The sequence below is a fragment of the Acipenser ruthenus genome, chromosome 19, assembly GCF_902713425.1.
Source record: "Acipenser ruthenus chromosome 19, fAciRut3.2 maternal haplotype, whole genome shotgun sequence".
Classification (NCBI taxonomy): Eukaryota; Metazoa; Chordata; class Actinopteri; order Acipenseriformes; family Acipenseridae; genus Acipenser; species Acipenser ruthenus.
Window position 1 is genome coordinate 15,275,069 of NC_081207.1, and position 15,013 is coordinate 15,290,081.

The 15,013-nt window shown below is 42.8% G+C and overlaps 1 protein-coding gene across 4 annotated transcripts in view; it reads left to right on the forward strand.

Annotated features, from left to right (window-relative positions):
• Positions 1–14,560, forward strand: part of LOC117424604 (polyhomeotic-like protein 1) — a 54,482-nt gene extending 39,922 nt beyond the window's left edge. For 3 of the 4 annotated variants that reach the window (XM_034041118.3, XM_034041119.3, XM_034041117.3), the window contains exons 6-15: positions 849–1,001; positions 1,581–1,770; positions 2,634–3,913; positions 4,614–4,761; positions 6,101–6,291; positions 8,559–8,652; positions 9,891–9,999; positions 10,321–10,483; positions 10,957–11,191; positions 11,755–14,560. In XM_034041118.3, coding sequence (XP_033897009.3) covers positions 849–1,001; positions 1,581–1,770; positions 2,634–3,913; positions 4,614–4,761; positions 6,101–6,291; positions 8,559–8,652; positions 9,891–9,999; positions 10,321–10,483; positions 10,957–11,191; positions 11,755–11,909 — 2,718 coding nt within the window. In that variant the 3' untranslated portion in view covers positions 11,910–14,560. The remainder of the gene's footprint in view (positions 1–848; positions 1,002–1,580; positions 1,771–2,633; positions 3,914–4,613; positions 4,762–6,100; positions 6,292–8,558; positions 8,653–9,890; positions 10,000–10,320; positions 10,484–10,956; positions 11,192–11,754) is intronic. The other variant, XM_034041120.3, reaches the window with a different exon arrangement.
• Positions 14,561–15,013: the final 453 nt, after the last annotated feature.

The following is a 15,013-nucleotide window of genomic DNA, read 5'->3' on the forward strand; positions in this document are numbered from 1 at the left end:
ACACGCACATCGTGGTCAATGTTCATCCTGGTTTCGCATTAATAGGTGGTATTGAATGGGACCAACACTTTCAGTGCTGCAGAAGAAGCAGTGTTGTATTCATCAGAGCACTCACACCAAAATGTCTCCAGTGGCATTTCACTGAATTTGGTTCTGAGGGATCTTTCTGATGAAATGTCAATGAGCCGATCAATGCACTGTGAAACTACGTCTTCTGACATAAGTGATCCGTCGTTTGACATTGGTATTTTTGCCAGTTCTGCTGTCCAAACATTTCCTTTACAATTTCAATGCACACGGCATTATCGACTCAGCAATCGTTTCATTTATTGTGTGTGTTTCCAATGATTTTTCTTCTGCTTTGTAATTGGTTGTGCTCCCGTTGAAATGGCTGTATAACCCGAGAACGTGTTACGTAACCTGAGAATGCATGAATTTCTGCACATGCTTTTGACAAGCTGAAGCTAATAGGTTTCAGCATGTCATAAGCATGCAGGGAAAATAACACATTCTCTGGTTTATTTTTGGAGGACCCCTTGAAACCTCCTCAAGGCCCCCTAGGGAGCCGCGGACTCCTGGTTGAGAACCCTGATTTAGACCATCCTGGATTGAACTTGAGTCAGTTCGACTTGCACTTTCATCAGCCAAGATGGTGACCTCGGATTGCAGTTTTCTTGTGCATTGTTCTGTTTCCAAAGCTCAGAACTATTCAGTGGGGTGATCTGCAACTGGCCCCATTTTGGCTCTCACGCGGACCCAGCCTCCTGAGTAAATTATAGGGAGACTTGTCAAGACGGTGCAGCCCAGATTGCAGTTTCCTAGACACTCTTCGCTCTCTCGGTCTCCAGGTGAACCGCTCTTTGAGAACTCCCCTCTCCTCTCAGTTCATCCTTATGCCGGGTGGGGCTGCTGCCATGGCAACAGTCCAACAGCAGCAGCAACAACAACAACAACAGGAAGTCCCGCCCACAAACACCAGTGGCCATCCCGACATCGACCAGGTAACCGCCAATGAAACTTGATCTGATAATTTCCGTAGCGGTTCAGACATTCTGTGTGCAGAATGGTTTGCTTGAGTTAAGGGACATTCTATAGTTTATTATATTGCTGTACTGTATTGTGCTTCGTCACTCTCAGGAAAATAATTTGATGTCAAACAGATGCCGTTATCAGTCCCATGCGGTCTGATGTCCTGTGTAAACTCGAGGATGTTGTGAGCCGTAATGGTTGCTCATGAACTTCAGTTTCCTAACTAGGGTTGTAATGATACAATAATGTCATTGTACCTGTGACAATCCAGATGGGTTACTTGTATGATGCACAATAAGATTAAACAGTCATTTAACAATGGACCAGTTTGTTACAAAAACTAAAAATCCATTGAGACGGGGAGAGTATGTATTCTTACAAACTATAAAACGCACTTCATTCACGAAACACTTGGTGAACTACAATGCTGTGGTCTTGTATCATGATACATTGTGTAAAGAAAGTAGCACAGCAATCTACGCGGTCAGTCGTTGCCCCCCTGTTCCTGACACCTCTCTCTCTCTCTTTCTCTGATGTGTTTGTTTCCTCAGGTTCAGAACCTGGCACTGCGTTGCCCTCCCAGCTCTACAGTGGTGTCTGTCTCAGCTGCTCCAGGACCTGCTCAGAGAACCACTCTGCCCAAAACAGAGGGAGCAGGACAGGGGGAGAAGAAAGCAGGAGGAGAGGGCATCAATCTCACCAGGAATACCAGCAACTCGCAGGCTACTCTTATTACTACAGGTCAGTCCCCTCCACTAGAAAGATTTGAGGATTGGTTTTTTTTGCTATTCCTGTACTATTTTCTAGTGTTTGCATTCATTTAGGGAACGGTTCTAGGTTCTGTTGGGCCCGTATTGAGTTATTACATTACAGGCTCTAACATGGTATTTTATCAGTGTCACTGTCACAGCTTACCTTGCTGCTGTACAGCAATGCATGTTTCTATACATCACAGCCTCCATGCCTTGCATTTACACTAATCTTCAACCAGGGGGCGCTTATACTGAGGTGCATGGACTTATATCTGAAATCAAAGGGTAAACTGCGTTTTTGCACAAAAAAATTAAATAAACCGCATTATAAGGCCATGTGCTTATTTAGAAAACTCTTTCACAAATGTAATTGCTATTTCACTTTAAGGAGGGATCTAAATGCTAATGTGTACTCAGAGGTGAGTCTTAAGGAGGCGCCGGAATGTGGTCAGGGACTGGGCAGTCCTGATTATATATATATATATATATATATATATATATATATATATATATATATATATATATATATATATATATATATATAGTTAGCTTCAAAGTGCATTCTCCTTCAATCAATAACACTGCTTATGCTGATAGTGTGTTCCAGACCTACTGTTGGTTTCCCATTGCAACCTACTCTGTGAACAGGTTTAGGTGTAACTTAAGTAAAAGATGAGCTTTTGAAACTGGGTTGTCTAAATCAAATAGGCCTCTTGGTTTCGCTGTGTGACAGAGACCTCCAGGACATAGTGTGAGCTACAGACGGACTAACGGTGTGCAGATATTAACCAATGTATTCTCTGTGTGTGTGTGTGTCTCTCTCTCTCTCTCTCTCTCTCTCTCGCACTCCAGCACCTTACTCATTGCTTCAACAGCAGTTCACTTCTCACCAACAACAAAAAACAAATCAGAGCCAACAGAACCAGCAGCAAGTTGTAATGCATCACCAGCAGCAATCAGCAAGCAGCCTGGCTACACACCACACAAATCAGCAACAGCATCAGCAAGCAAACAACACGGCCACAGCCATGCAGCAGACGCACCATTGTAGCGCATCCAGCACCAATGCAACTTTGAACAACTCCCATTGCCTTGTATCACTGGCCAACGCAGCCGCCCACCAGCAGCAACACCCCAGCTCCTCCCAGTCGTCCCAGCAGATGGTCCTCCATACCTCCACTCCCAGTTACCAGCCCCGAGCCATCACTTCAGTGACCAACACCGCTCAGATTCTGCACACCTCGGTGGCGGTTGGGCTGTCGCAGAGCAACCAGTCCGTAGGGGGAGCCCAAACACTGGTGGTGCAACCATTACCACCCCAGAATCAGACCTCCTACGAAAACAGCTTGTCAGTAACCCGTCACAGCAACCTGACCCCAGTTCCCATACAACCCAAAACCGGTTCACAAATGGTGACTGCCACCGCCCAGCTTAAGATCCCAGTTCCGGGTTCCCATTGCCACGCCCAGTTCCCAGTCAAACACCCTCCCCCCATTTTACCGACCCCCCCTTCTCACGCTCCCCACATTCCGGTTCAGCTGGTAGGAGCCAGGCAGCCAGGGCAAGCGAGTGCCCAGGCTTTGGGCCTAACCCAAGCGATCTCCGTTAGTAGCGCGCAAAGCTGTAACAGTAACAGCAGCACAATGGGTCACATTCATAATATTCAACACAGCGGGGTCTCTCAGCAACATGTGCATGTCAAGCCTCTCTCTGGGGCTGTCCATGACAACAGTCAGGCCAATCGCCATCAGCAAGGAGGAGGAGGAGGAGGCGGGAAGGCCCAGCAGCCAATGGGATCTGGTAATGTGCGTGTGTCCCCCACTACCGCTACTTTTGGGAATGTCGGTATAGGCTTCTCTTCTTCGGTGACGACGGCAGCTGTGTTGCCCCAGCAACTGCAGTTACCACAGCAACAGAGCCCCCAGCAACAACAACAGCAGCAGCAGCAGCAGCATCAGCAGAAACAACAGCCCCAGATTGTCAGACCCTGTTCTGGTGCCATTTGCGGTTCTGTGGGGCCTGGAAGTGTTAGTGGCGCTAGTGCCGCCATGCAGACCTCTGCGACGGACGTGACACCGAAGACAGGATCTGCTGCAGCCAGCGGAGTATATGTGCAGCCACTTCAACTGCAGGTAAGCAAGCATGTGTTAGTTACACAGCGCGTGTGTCGGGAGATGTTTTTCCTCCGTTCGTGGTTGGTAACTATACGTAAACCACATGCGATGCCCCATGTGGTGAGAATGGGCATTTCCAAACACTCCATTCACATTCTAATGAACTTTGATCACATTTTTCTCCATTTGGAGGGGATGAGCTGGACTTGTTTCAAGGGCTTTCCAACAAAAAACCTCATGTAAGTCATTAAATCAAGTTGATAAACAACAACCCTACTACTAAATGTTTAGCCATTAGATATTAGTCACTAAATCTGTATGTACCCATTTGCTTTTAACAGTTTATGTTGGTGTATTCTGCATTTACTAAATGGTAAGCACTGTTTTAGCAATGCAGAGTTAATTGAATGTTAGTTTTTCATTTGCGTGAGTGAGTAGTTCCCTCAATTGGACTTCTTTATGACATGATATAGTCTGTAAGAGTCTGAATAGTTTAGTGTGCAGTAGTTGATGTGAAAGGTGTGACAAAACCTACTGGTGAGTGCTCGCAATCTGCTTTGATTAAAACTGAAGCGTGCTAAACTGAAGAGTGCTAAAGAGTTTTGTGTCCTTTTTCACCATGCCAGGAGTTAGGGTTCAGAAATAATAATGGGAGTCAACGATATGTTTGTTTCGGGGACACAACAAAAATGTACTGCCCCTTTTCTCTCCCTCCCAGGTTAAGCAGCCAGTGGGAGGAATAAAAAGAAAGGTAGAGGCAGATGAACTGAATGAGACAAAGAGAGCGAGCCCCCCCTCCCTTCATCCCTCATTGGAGGGGTCATACCAAAAACCAGACAACACCCCAGAGAAAAACCAGACCTCAGGTAAAATCTATTTGTTATGCAGAGCAAGGGTGACCAAAGTTGGCCCTTCCACTCCTGATCTCTGTTCTAACCCTCTTCTACTAAATTGTTTAATTGAACCAATTATACCTGCATCCAGACCCTGAAGTAGTTCATTATGTAACTTTAACTGTTAAACCTGGAGTGGAACGGCCCTCCAGTACTGTGATTGGACAGCCCTGCTAACTCTCACTTGGTCTCTGGCCGCCCATTTTTACTGGAGACGCGTTCCACATTGGAGCCAATATGACAGCCATATTGTTAATAGAGAATGCTCTGTGGGGATTGCACAAAGAAAATTGTCTAGTTAATATAGCCTTTCTATCTTTATTATATATATAAATAAATACGGCAATAAACCATCAGTCACAAAATGTAACAGTAAGTATGTAAGTACAGTCCTTGCATCACGGCCCCCAGACTTCTTTCCTGTTGCTAACCATAGCAATGGAAAGAAGATCACTGATTGGCTAGAGAGAATGACAAGGCATACCAATCCCCCACTAGCAAAAGACAATGTGTGAGTGACGTTTCCTTTTCTGTTTCAGTTTATTTTTCAGCATTATTTTGCAACTAAATTACATATAAATAATAGAAACATTAAAGCCACATTAAAAGTTGTGGCAACTATAAAAAGTTGTGGTTTGTGTTGAAATATATTTACATACACATGTATATTTCACACAGACGAGTTATTACAGCTCAAAGGCAGCATTGCAGTGGCTTGCTGGGATGTGTGAAGAGCTACAGCGGCTATAGTGGCTGTGGATTAAAAAGCAACTTCTCGTGACTAAACCAGACATACATATTAAAATACATCAAAATGTTGTTGTTCCCTTACCCAAGTCAAGTGTTCACACAAACATGCTTCATATGAAGCAAATATCCCCCATATTTTTGCTCTTTGCTGTTGCCTGAACAGCTGGAACCTTCACAATAAAATGCAAGATGTGGTGTGCCTGAAGCTCCTTCAATTTGGCACTTAATAGGTAGTTCTATTGCATAATATCATTGAAAATTAAAAGCAAGCAAACCGCTGCCAAATCCACTTCTTCGGCCAAAGATGGTGGTATTTTGTATATTGATTCCATTGCCATGAGAATGATCTGTTGACTGACAGGTTTGAAAGTTGGTCTCTCATGATCTCATTGGCTGTGTGAAAGGGTTATGACGGTATTATATCGGCATAGATGGCACAGTTTTGTGTTGTGTGAATTTTTCTTTAAGAATTTTTGAGACGTCTCTGAGATAGCTCAGTACCGGCATTTGTGTGTGAAAGTGGCTTGTAATAAAATAAATAATGTCTCCCTCCTCTCTCCAGACCTCACTCCACTTGACCCCTCCTTCTCCAGCCCCTCCACTGCCTGCAGGGGTGTGGCCTCAGGCCCCTCCCTCTTGTCCAGCAGTCGCCACGGGAACGATTCCAAGCCTCCCCAGGCCATTGTGAAGCCACAGGTTCTGACTCATCTCATTGAGGGCTTTGTGATTCAGGAGGGCGCAGAACCTTTCCCTGTGAGTGTTGCTGTATACAGGGAACTAGACCTGGGGTCAAGCATAATTATAAACACAATTACAACTAGGGATGGGCACGAGTACTCGAATACTGTATACGTTAACATATGAAGTAATCATTTTTTTTTTTTTTTTAGATTTACAACAATATGCTGGATTAATTTCATAGTCTTCGTAAAATAAAACATAAAAAACGTGATGTCAATGTGGTATTGTGAAATACAAAGATAGACCATGAAATTTGAAATGCTTACGTTAACAATACATTTTTAATGCAGTTTTTGCAACGGCGTGTTATTCAGAGCTGATGCCCAGACAGAAGCGACAAGCCGCAATGACACACCCACAGCGAGCTCCCACATCACAAGTGCCGCAGCGCTCAACACACTCTTTGGGGAGGATTATTGCATTGCCGACTCCGATGCCGATTGGAACGAGATTGAGCAATATTTCACCGAGCCATGCATCCCACCCGATCAAAACCCATTGCAATGGTGGAAAATCAACTAAGAAAAGTACACCAAACTCAGTGTCCTGGCTAAGCAGTACCTATCAATCCCTTCAACCTCAGTTCCAGCAGAGAGGGTCTTTTCCACAACGGGACTAATTGTAAATTGGCTCCACACTCGCCTCTCCCCTGAGCATGTAGACATGCTTGTTTTTTAAACAAAAATTATTGATTTGCTAGCAAAATATTTAGGGTATGTGAACTTTTTAAAAACTTTTGCACAAGAATGCGTCAGGCCTACACTAAGTATTTATTTCGCTCAGATTTCAGTTATTGAAATAACTGATTTATGTTAACTTTTGATGGTTTCATTAAAAACTTTTTAATTGTGCAATAGGCTAAATGTAGCCTGGTTACTTAGAAGGACACAAAGTGATCCTCCGTTCTCATGTTTTAATAAATTATTTTCAAATTGCACTTGTTTTCGTTGTTGACTCATGTATGAAATCTGTCATGGTTAATAAGACTTACATCATGGCTGGCGTTAAGATAATTTACATAAATGTGCACGCATTAAATATTCTCAAGAGTAATCGAGTACTCGATAATAATATCATGAGAGTACTCGAATAGTGAAATAATTCCAAATGCCCATCCCTAATTACAACTACAGCAGCACTGGGAGCTGAAATTACAATGACAGTGATATGTTGTTCAGTTACAGTTATAATTATGCTGCAGTAATTACAATTATACTAAAAAGTAACAAACAGCTATACAAATTTACATGTTTACTCTTTATTCTAAATAACCAAGCAATAATCACAGGTACAAATCTTTACAATTTCTTCAAACAAATGGTGTCACTAAAAGTGGTTGAATATGTCAGAGTAATGATCGCTCAATGTAAAACATGTGCATGATTAAGCTTTGTAAGGTGTGTCTTTACATAGAGCTCATAATTAGCAGCTCACATATATTTAATTAGCAGCTCACATATACTTGAAGTGTAATTCATTTGGACTGTTGGTCTCTGATCAAGGTATAGTTCTTCCTTGGTTGTTTGCTTAATGCAATTAGATGAAGCTGCTTCTAATATCAAGTTAACAGTGCTGCTGTAATTGTCATTCAGCTAAATTGTGAAAAAATAAGTGACAAATAAAGGTGTAATTCAACTGCAATTACATTTACATGTATGTAATAACATGTATTTGAGAGGCGCCTCAGGTGTGATTTTTTTTTTTTTTAAAGCAATTGATGTCAGCCATGCGGATATGCAGAATACAGCCCGGTAAAAACTGAAAGTGGCATGGCTGATATCATTAATAGGGTTTCTCCATTATGTGTCGTGGAATACAGAAGGAGAAACGTGTGCTCTGATTGGCTGAAAGAACCTGAGCGGTCTATAATTTAGGATGTTCAAATACAGCACTGTAGATAAACTGCTGCATCCTGGTGCCTTTGCTGTAGGTCATGTGGTCTGATTGGAGCTCTGCCATTGGAGTGATCGCAATCATGAAGTGATTAGATACCAGGAAGCAGCAGCTGGTCTTCTAGGGCAGGGGTTCTCACCCGGGGGTCCGCGGCCCCCTAGGGGGCCTTGAGGAAGTTTCAGGGGGTCCTCCAAAAATAAACCAGTGAATGTGTTATTTTCCCTGCATGCTTAAGACACTCTAAAACCTATTAGCTTCAGCTAATAGTTGAGAACCAGTTCTAGGGTATTGTCTTTTGAAATATCGGCATGTTCCAAATTCAGGTGTAAATATTCAGGAGCAAAGTCATAGTGTGTGTTTCTTAAGTCTTCTTTTGTGATTGACAGGTGGGTGGACCAGTGAAAGACAGGCAGGAAGGAGTGTCCCCTCTCCTAGCCCCGTCCCCTTCCTCACTTCCTGATCACTATTATCAAAACACAGGTAAAACTAGAAGGAGAAAGAAGTGAGCTAAAAATCGACACATACTTTTTCAAAATTAACCTTGTGGAAGGGTAGTGGGCAATTCATTGAGACACACGGGAGACAGAAGGTTTATTTGCAACACCGCACTGGTGCCCAGTTTTATTATTTTCTTTTTTTTCTGGCTTTATTTTCTCTTTAGCCCACAGAGGGCGCTGTTGTCTGTGGCCTGAATACCGACAACGGCAGTCAGGTCCACAGTAATACCAATACCAGTAGTCCAATGCCTTGCACTCACAGGTGCTCAAAAGAATAATGGAAGCAAAAGGTGAAAGAAAAAGGGAAAATAAAACACAGTAATACAACTACAAAATAAAGGGCTGCACTCTGCAGCATTACCCCGACTATCACTACCCGCATGGCCCGGGTCTTCGTCCTACACACACCTGTTTCCTCAACCTGCTTGTACTGTTCGGGGTTCTGCCCAGGTTTTTCAAAAAATTTCTTTTCTTTTTCTTTTTAATTAATTTGTTGTTGTGCTCGTTCTTCTCTGGCCGTGCTCATTCCGGCAGTAGAGCTTCCACCAGCTGGCTCATTTGTCTTAGAGGGGCAGGCTGAGGGAACAACAGAGCGTTATCTTATAGGGTCAGCAATCCCCCAAGGTCCGCCTCTCAGCCACTCCGAGAGAGGGAAAGCCAACACACCCTCTTCCCCACCTCTCCGTGTCACTGCCATGACTGACAGGCGGATCTACGAGGCTGCTGCCCCCTTCCTGCAGTACCACGCATGTGCCAGACAGTCAGCACAGATCTCCCATTAAAACCCCCCTTTTTTGCTTAAAGTAATTGCGACTAACAAAATAATACCATTAGCTACATTTAATTTAATTTATTTTATTTCTATAGCACCTTTGATACCACAGTATCTCCAAAGTGCTTTACATGTCGGTTCAAACAGAAAGATGTCTGCAGTATCAAGAAACACTAAAAATTACAAAATAACAATAAATAATGATAATAATATCAATACATAAAAAACTTACTAAAGCAATTTAAGAAAACAAGAAATTAATAAAAATGATACATTCGTCTTCACTGTTCAGTTTTGAAAGAATCACTTGTAAATTCATTTTAAAACACGATATCTGCTACTGTGAAATTACTATTTTTTGACAGTTTCCCTGAAATTGATAAGTGGTTGTGCATCTCTGTATGTTGCGGTTGACACTGATACTGTGGATGTGTGTGGTGCTGTTTCAGTCTCTAATGGGAAGTCCTCTCTGCTGAAGTGCGAGTACTGTGGGAACCTGGAGCCTGTGCAGCAGTTCAGAGGATCCAAGCGCTTCTGCTCCATGACCTGTGCTAAGAGGTAGGCTTGGGGGAGGGGGCTCCTTACAGAGTGCTGAGAATTCTGAGCAGACACTACATGTCCAGTCCCCATCGCACCCAACAACACTATATGTGGTCCCCAGTGCACCTTCTTGGTGTGTTTCTGTATTAGGTCCCTTTTTTTATGTCCTCCCCAGTTTTAGGTGTATAACCTGTATTTAGCCCCCCCCCCCCCCCCCCAAAAAAAAGTCCCTAGGTGTAAACCCCCTCCCCCCACCATATTCATTAGTTAGTTGTGTTATGCTGTATCCTTCCCCTCCCCCAGTCCCTGGTGTAACCCTGTATCCTGTCCCGTCCCCAGGTACAACGTGAGCTGCAGTCACCAGTTCCGCCTGAAACATAAGAAGGTGAAGGGGGCCGGGCTTGCGGATGGGGGAGGAGTCAGGATGAGGCGCAGGGGTCCTCACAGGAGCAGCAGCGAGATTGCCTGTGCAAAAATCACTGGTAGACACCTTGATATCAAGGTAAGAGAGAGAGAGAGACAGGGGGAACATAGGCTAGGTCAGTCATATAGTGGTCAGAGCCAGCTGACATCTGCTGTAGATCAAGTTTCCTTTTGTACTTTTCTAGTATGAAAACACTTTGATCCAGCCTGTGTTACATCTATCTAGTGAATACCAAATATCCTTTTATAGTTTTCTACTATACAGGAACTTTAGCTGATTTAGCCTGTGCAGCATGTCAAAGGCTGGCAACAAGTACTGAAGAGCTGCTTCTAAACAACATTGACGATATATAAAACAAACCATATTGAATTACTGCAATAAGAACCACTCAGAATGACTTCAAGTATCAAGGTAAGGGAAGAGTAAAGAACAGATGTCATTTGAAGCTCTTTACTCTGATTAATTTCTCACGCATTCTCCGGTTATTGTGTCCAGTCAGTGTATGATAGCAGTTGATATGCTTTGCTGAATGCTTGTCTTGTGTCTCTCAGACTCGCTCTGATTCCAGCCGAGGCTCGGATGAGAACTCCAGCTATGAAGACGAGGCTCCCTCCCCAAGCCCCTCACCTTCCTGCTCTCGACCCTCCCACTCTGAGCAGGCTGCACGTGATTCGTCTGGATCCGCTCCTGCTGAGCTGCCATTGGATGGCGTGCCTCACTTCCTGTCTGGGAGCCCTGCCCATTGGAGCGTGGAGGAAGTGTGCGAGTTCATTTCCTCTCTGCATGGTGAGTCTTTCCATCTCTCTCTCTCTCTCTGTGTCTGTGTTTCTGTCTACAACAGTGGCCGTGACTTATTGTATATTCTCTATTGCTGTTTGCTTTCCTTATTTACCAGGCTTACAAACCTAATGCCCTGGTTTTTAAAAAACAAATTGGGGCTATATGTTGAACGACTCTTAACTGACCCAGTGGTTGAAAGCGCAGTTAAAACCAGGGATGGAAACAAGACTTGTGTTTCATAGCAGTTTCACCCATTCCAGGTTTTACTAGAAGCTTGATTAGCCACAGTGTACAGATAACAAACTCAGGTATGTCTTATTAAATTCCTAGTAAAATCAGGAATGGATGAAACTGCCATGCAATAGGAGTCTTATTTTCATCCCTGAGTTAGTGCACCTGGTAAACAATAATCTAAGCAGAAACAGACACACACAATAAGATATTAAACAGATAAGACATTTAATATTCTGATGATGTTGATGGTGGTAGTAGAAGTTTCTTTTTAATCTTTAATGTGTTTACTTATTAACACGTTTGTTTGTTTTTTCCCTTTGGTCGTAATTTTGCAGGCTGCCAGGAGGTGGCGACAGAGTTTCTGGCGCAGGAGATTGATGGGCAGGCCCTGCTGCTTCTGAAGGAAGAGCACCTGATGACCACCATGAACATAAAGCTGGGACCAGCGCTGAAGATCTGCGCGCGCATCAACATGCTGAAGGAGGGCTAGGGAATGAGTCAGGGATGGAAACAAGACTCCCATTGCACAGCGGTTTGATCCATTCCTAGTTTTACTATAAGTTTAATCGGACACACCTGAGCTCAAGCCCGTAGTAAAACCTGGACTGGGTTCAAGTGCTATGCAATAGCCTTATTTCCATCCCTGAAAGTCTGTCCAGTGTGACGTTCAAACTGGGTCCAGGAACACCAGTGAATGCGGGCACACAGGAGTCGGTCGATCTAAACACTGCCACTGCTTAGATCAGTTGAACAGACCCCATAGTCCCCAAAATAAGATTTGTAAAAAACATATTGGGAACAGTCGCCAAGATTTAACGGATTACAGCCACAGGCAATCCAAGGAGGCTGTAGGAGTCTTATGATAAAACGTCTGGAGAGGGTTTAAGTAGAACAATGTAAACTGTCTTTAAAGATGGCAGTGATAATGTTACTGGTGCACTAATAAGAGTTAAGGCAATGTATACCCTTGGTTAGCACCCCTTTGACGAGGGACCAGTGATGATGTTGCTATTGTTAAAGGAAGTTAAGGAAGTTGATTTTCAAGACGACTTGTTAAGCACTCCTTTGAAGGTGGGGGGGGGGGCAGTGATAATGTTGCTAGGGCTAATTTAGAGGTAAGAAAATACATTTGAAAACCTTGGTTAGCACTTTAATAAACATCTGTTTGGAACGTTGCTTGGGGAATTTTTTTTTGTATGGTTTCAGGTTTACAAGTAGACAGTCATAGCAGGCAGGAATACATTGTGTTGAATGCAGAACACGCAGACTTTTTGTGTGTGCAAGACTGTCCTGGGCAAAATACTTGAGGTGCAGCAGAGGCCCTCCATGAATAGCATCCAGACAGACAGACCACAGCCAAGTCAAACCTGTTGATCAGTACTCTATGCGCTCATGTCTACTAGGACTGTCTTAAGAAATACTGGAAGAAAATAAACTTCATGAAGTTTAATAGTGTTTCTAATAGTTTAAGAGATGATACTATGACTGTCTACTTGAACCTCAAACCAAACCAAAAGACATATTTTCGATGAATGTTCTTGTTTCCCCTGCTACTTTGTGAATCACTCTTTATACACAATTTTGAGTGAGTCTCTCCATGCAGGATGTAGCTTGGTTATAAACAGCAATGGTTTTAAAAAAATGATATATTCATCTAAAGAGAGAAGCTACTGAATGGATCCTCACCATGTAGGTCTGTTTTTAATTAACCCACAGAAAACTCCACACATTATGCTGAACTGAATATGTATATAAAACTGTAGGTTACCATTTAAGCACATTTGATTTGTTAAAAAATATCTTTGACTTCAACATTTCTTTATTTTAAATTTGGAATTTTACCCCCGACTTTTCTCCCAATTTGGAATGCCCAATTATTCAACCCGGCTCACCGCTGCAACCCCTGCACTAACTCGGGAGAGATGAAGGTGAGCACTCACGTCCTCCGAAACGTGTGCCGTCAGCCATCTGCATTTTTTCGCACTGCAAGCCTGCCGTGAAGCCATTACAGAACTACAGCGTTGGAGGATCATGTAGTTCTGAATTGCACACAGGCAGGCCAGCCACAGGGGTCGCCGGTGCGCCGTGAGCCAAGGATTCCCCAGCCGACCTAAGCCCTCCCCACCCGGGCAGCGCTTGGCCAATTGTGCGTGGCCCCCTGGGAACTTAAAAATGAGTTAATGATTTTTCAGTCCAGAAGCATTTATCACTATTTTATAACCAGTTTATACAATGAGTTTGGAGTGTGTGCATGTTCTTCTTTGTGAAACTTCACTTTCTCAATTCAATATTTGGGAATTTTGCCTTTTTTTCCCCAAATTGGTGCTTTAAAAAAAAAAAAAAACTTAATATGAAACACCATTGTTAGTGTTGTACATTTGTCTTTTTTTTGTAATATAGTACAGTATATATTAGTAACCATTAGGATTATCTTCAGTTTCAGTGCTTAATGTTTTGCAATGGGGAAAAAGAAAGACAGACAGACTGGTTCTTAAACACACAGACAGTGCTCCACAATCATGTTCAGTTGAACACTGCAATATAATTGTGTTGTCTGTAATCTTTCTGTGCACTGCTTTATTAGAATAAAGTAAAGAAAGACCTTGGTTCTTAAAGCTGCACACAGACTGTGCCCCACAATCATTACCCTAATAATAATAAAGGCAAGACTGAATGTAAATATAGGAATCAATGCAGCACAATAGTACTGTATGCAAAGATGAACACAGTAATTGAAAAGTGCTTTTTGTTTGTTTTGGTTCGTTATCCACCATTGTCCAATTGTGATGAAACATAGTTATTGAAAGTATGTTAGACTACTCGGTGCCTCTCCATTTTCAATGTGCAAATGGTGAATGTAGGTCTTGGTGATTTTTCTTTTTCTTTCCCATTCAGGTTTTTTATGAAGGGTTGTTCTTTGCAACGTGGCGGGGGGGTGGGGTGGGGTGTATGTAGCCGACACATTTGTATAGCCAGCTGTCAGCCAGGAATGCTCATTTTGCCAGTCAGTTCTGCTTCATCTTAATCTTTTTTTTGTTTGTTTTAATACAAGTTATTTAAAACTTTCATTTGTATTATTTCAACCGGAGAAAAAAAACACTTATGTACTGCATAAATAAACTTGTTTTAAAATGTAAAAAAGTAGGCAAATGTCTGTATTCTTTCATGTGCTGTCCCGTATCTATCAGATGTGTCTACTGTATCTGATCTAAGGACCCCTATCCATATTATGTATTTATGTTGATGTTGTGGGCACAAACATCAAGTGAGCCAAAGTAAGGCACTGTATTTAACTTGACACAAAACGGTTAATTTAAAATAAATAGCCTGTCATTTTGTTTCCTGAAAAGTTTGTCAGTTTTGTGCAGCGTATTTGTATTTCCTGTCACGCCTGTTAGGTTGTGTTACAAAGGAAGTTGGGTTTCAGGTTGTTCAAAGATAATATAGGAGGCAGTGTGGTCCAGTGGTTGGAATTCAGTATTTCTGCCGCCTCATCTCCGTCCCTTCTCCAACACTCCTATCCATCTATTAATCTCTACCCTCAGAAAAGGCTGCTCTGTCTATTCAATGACCTGACCATGGAAATACTATGTC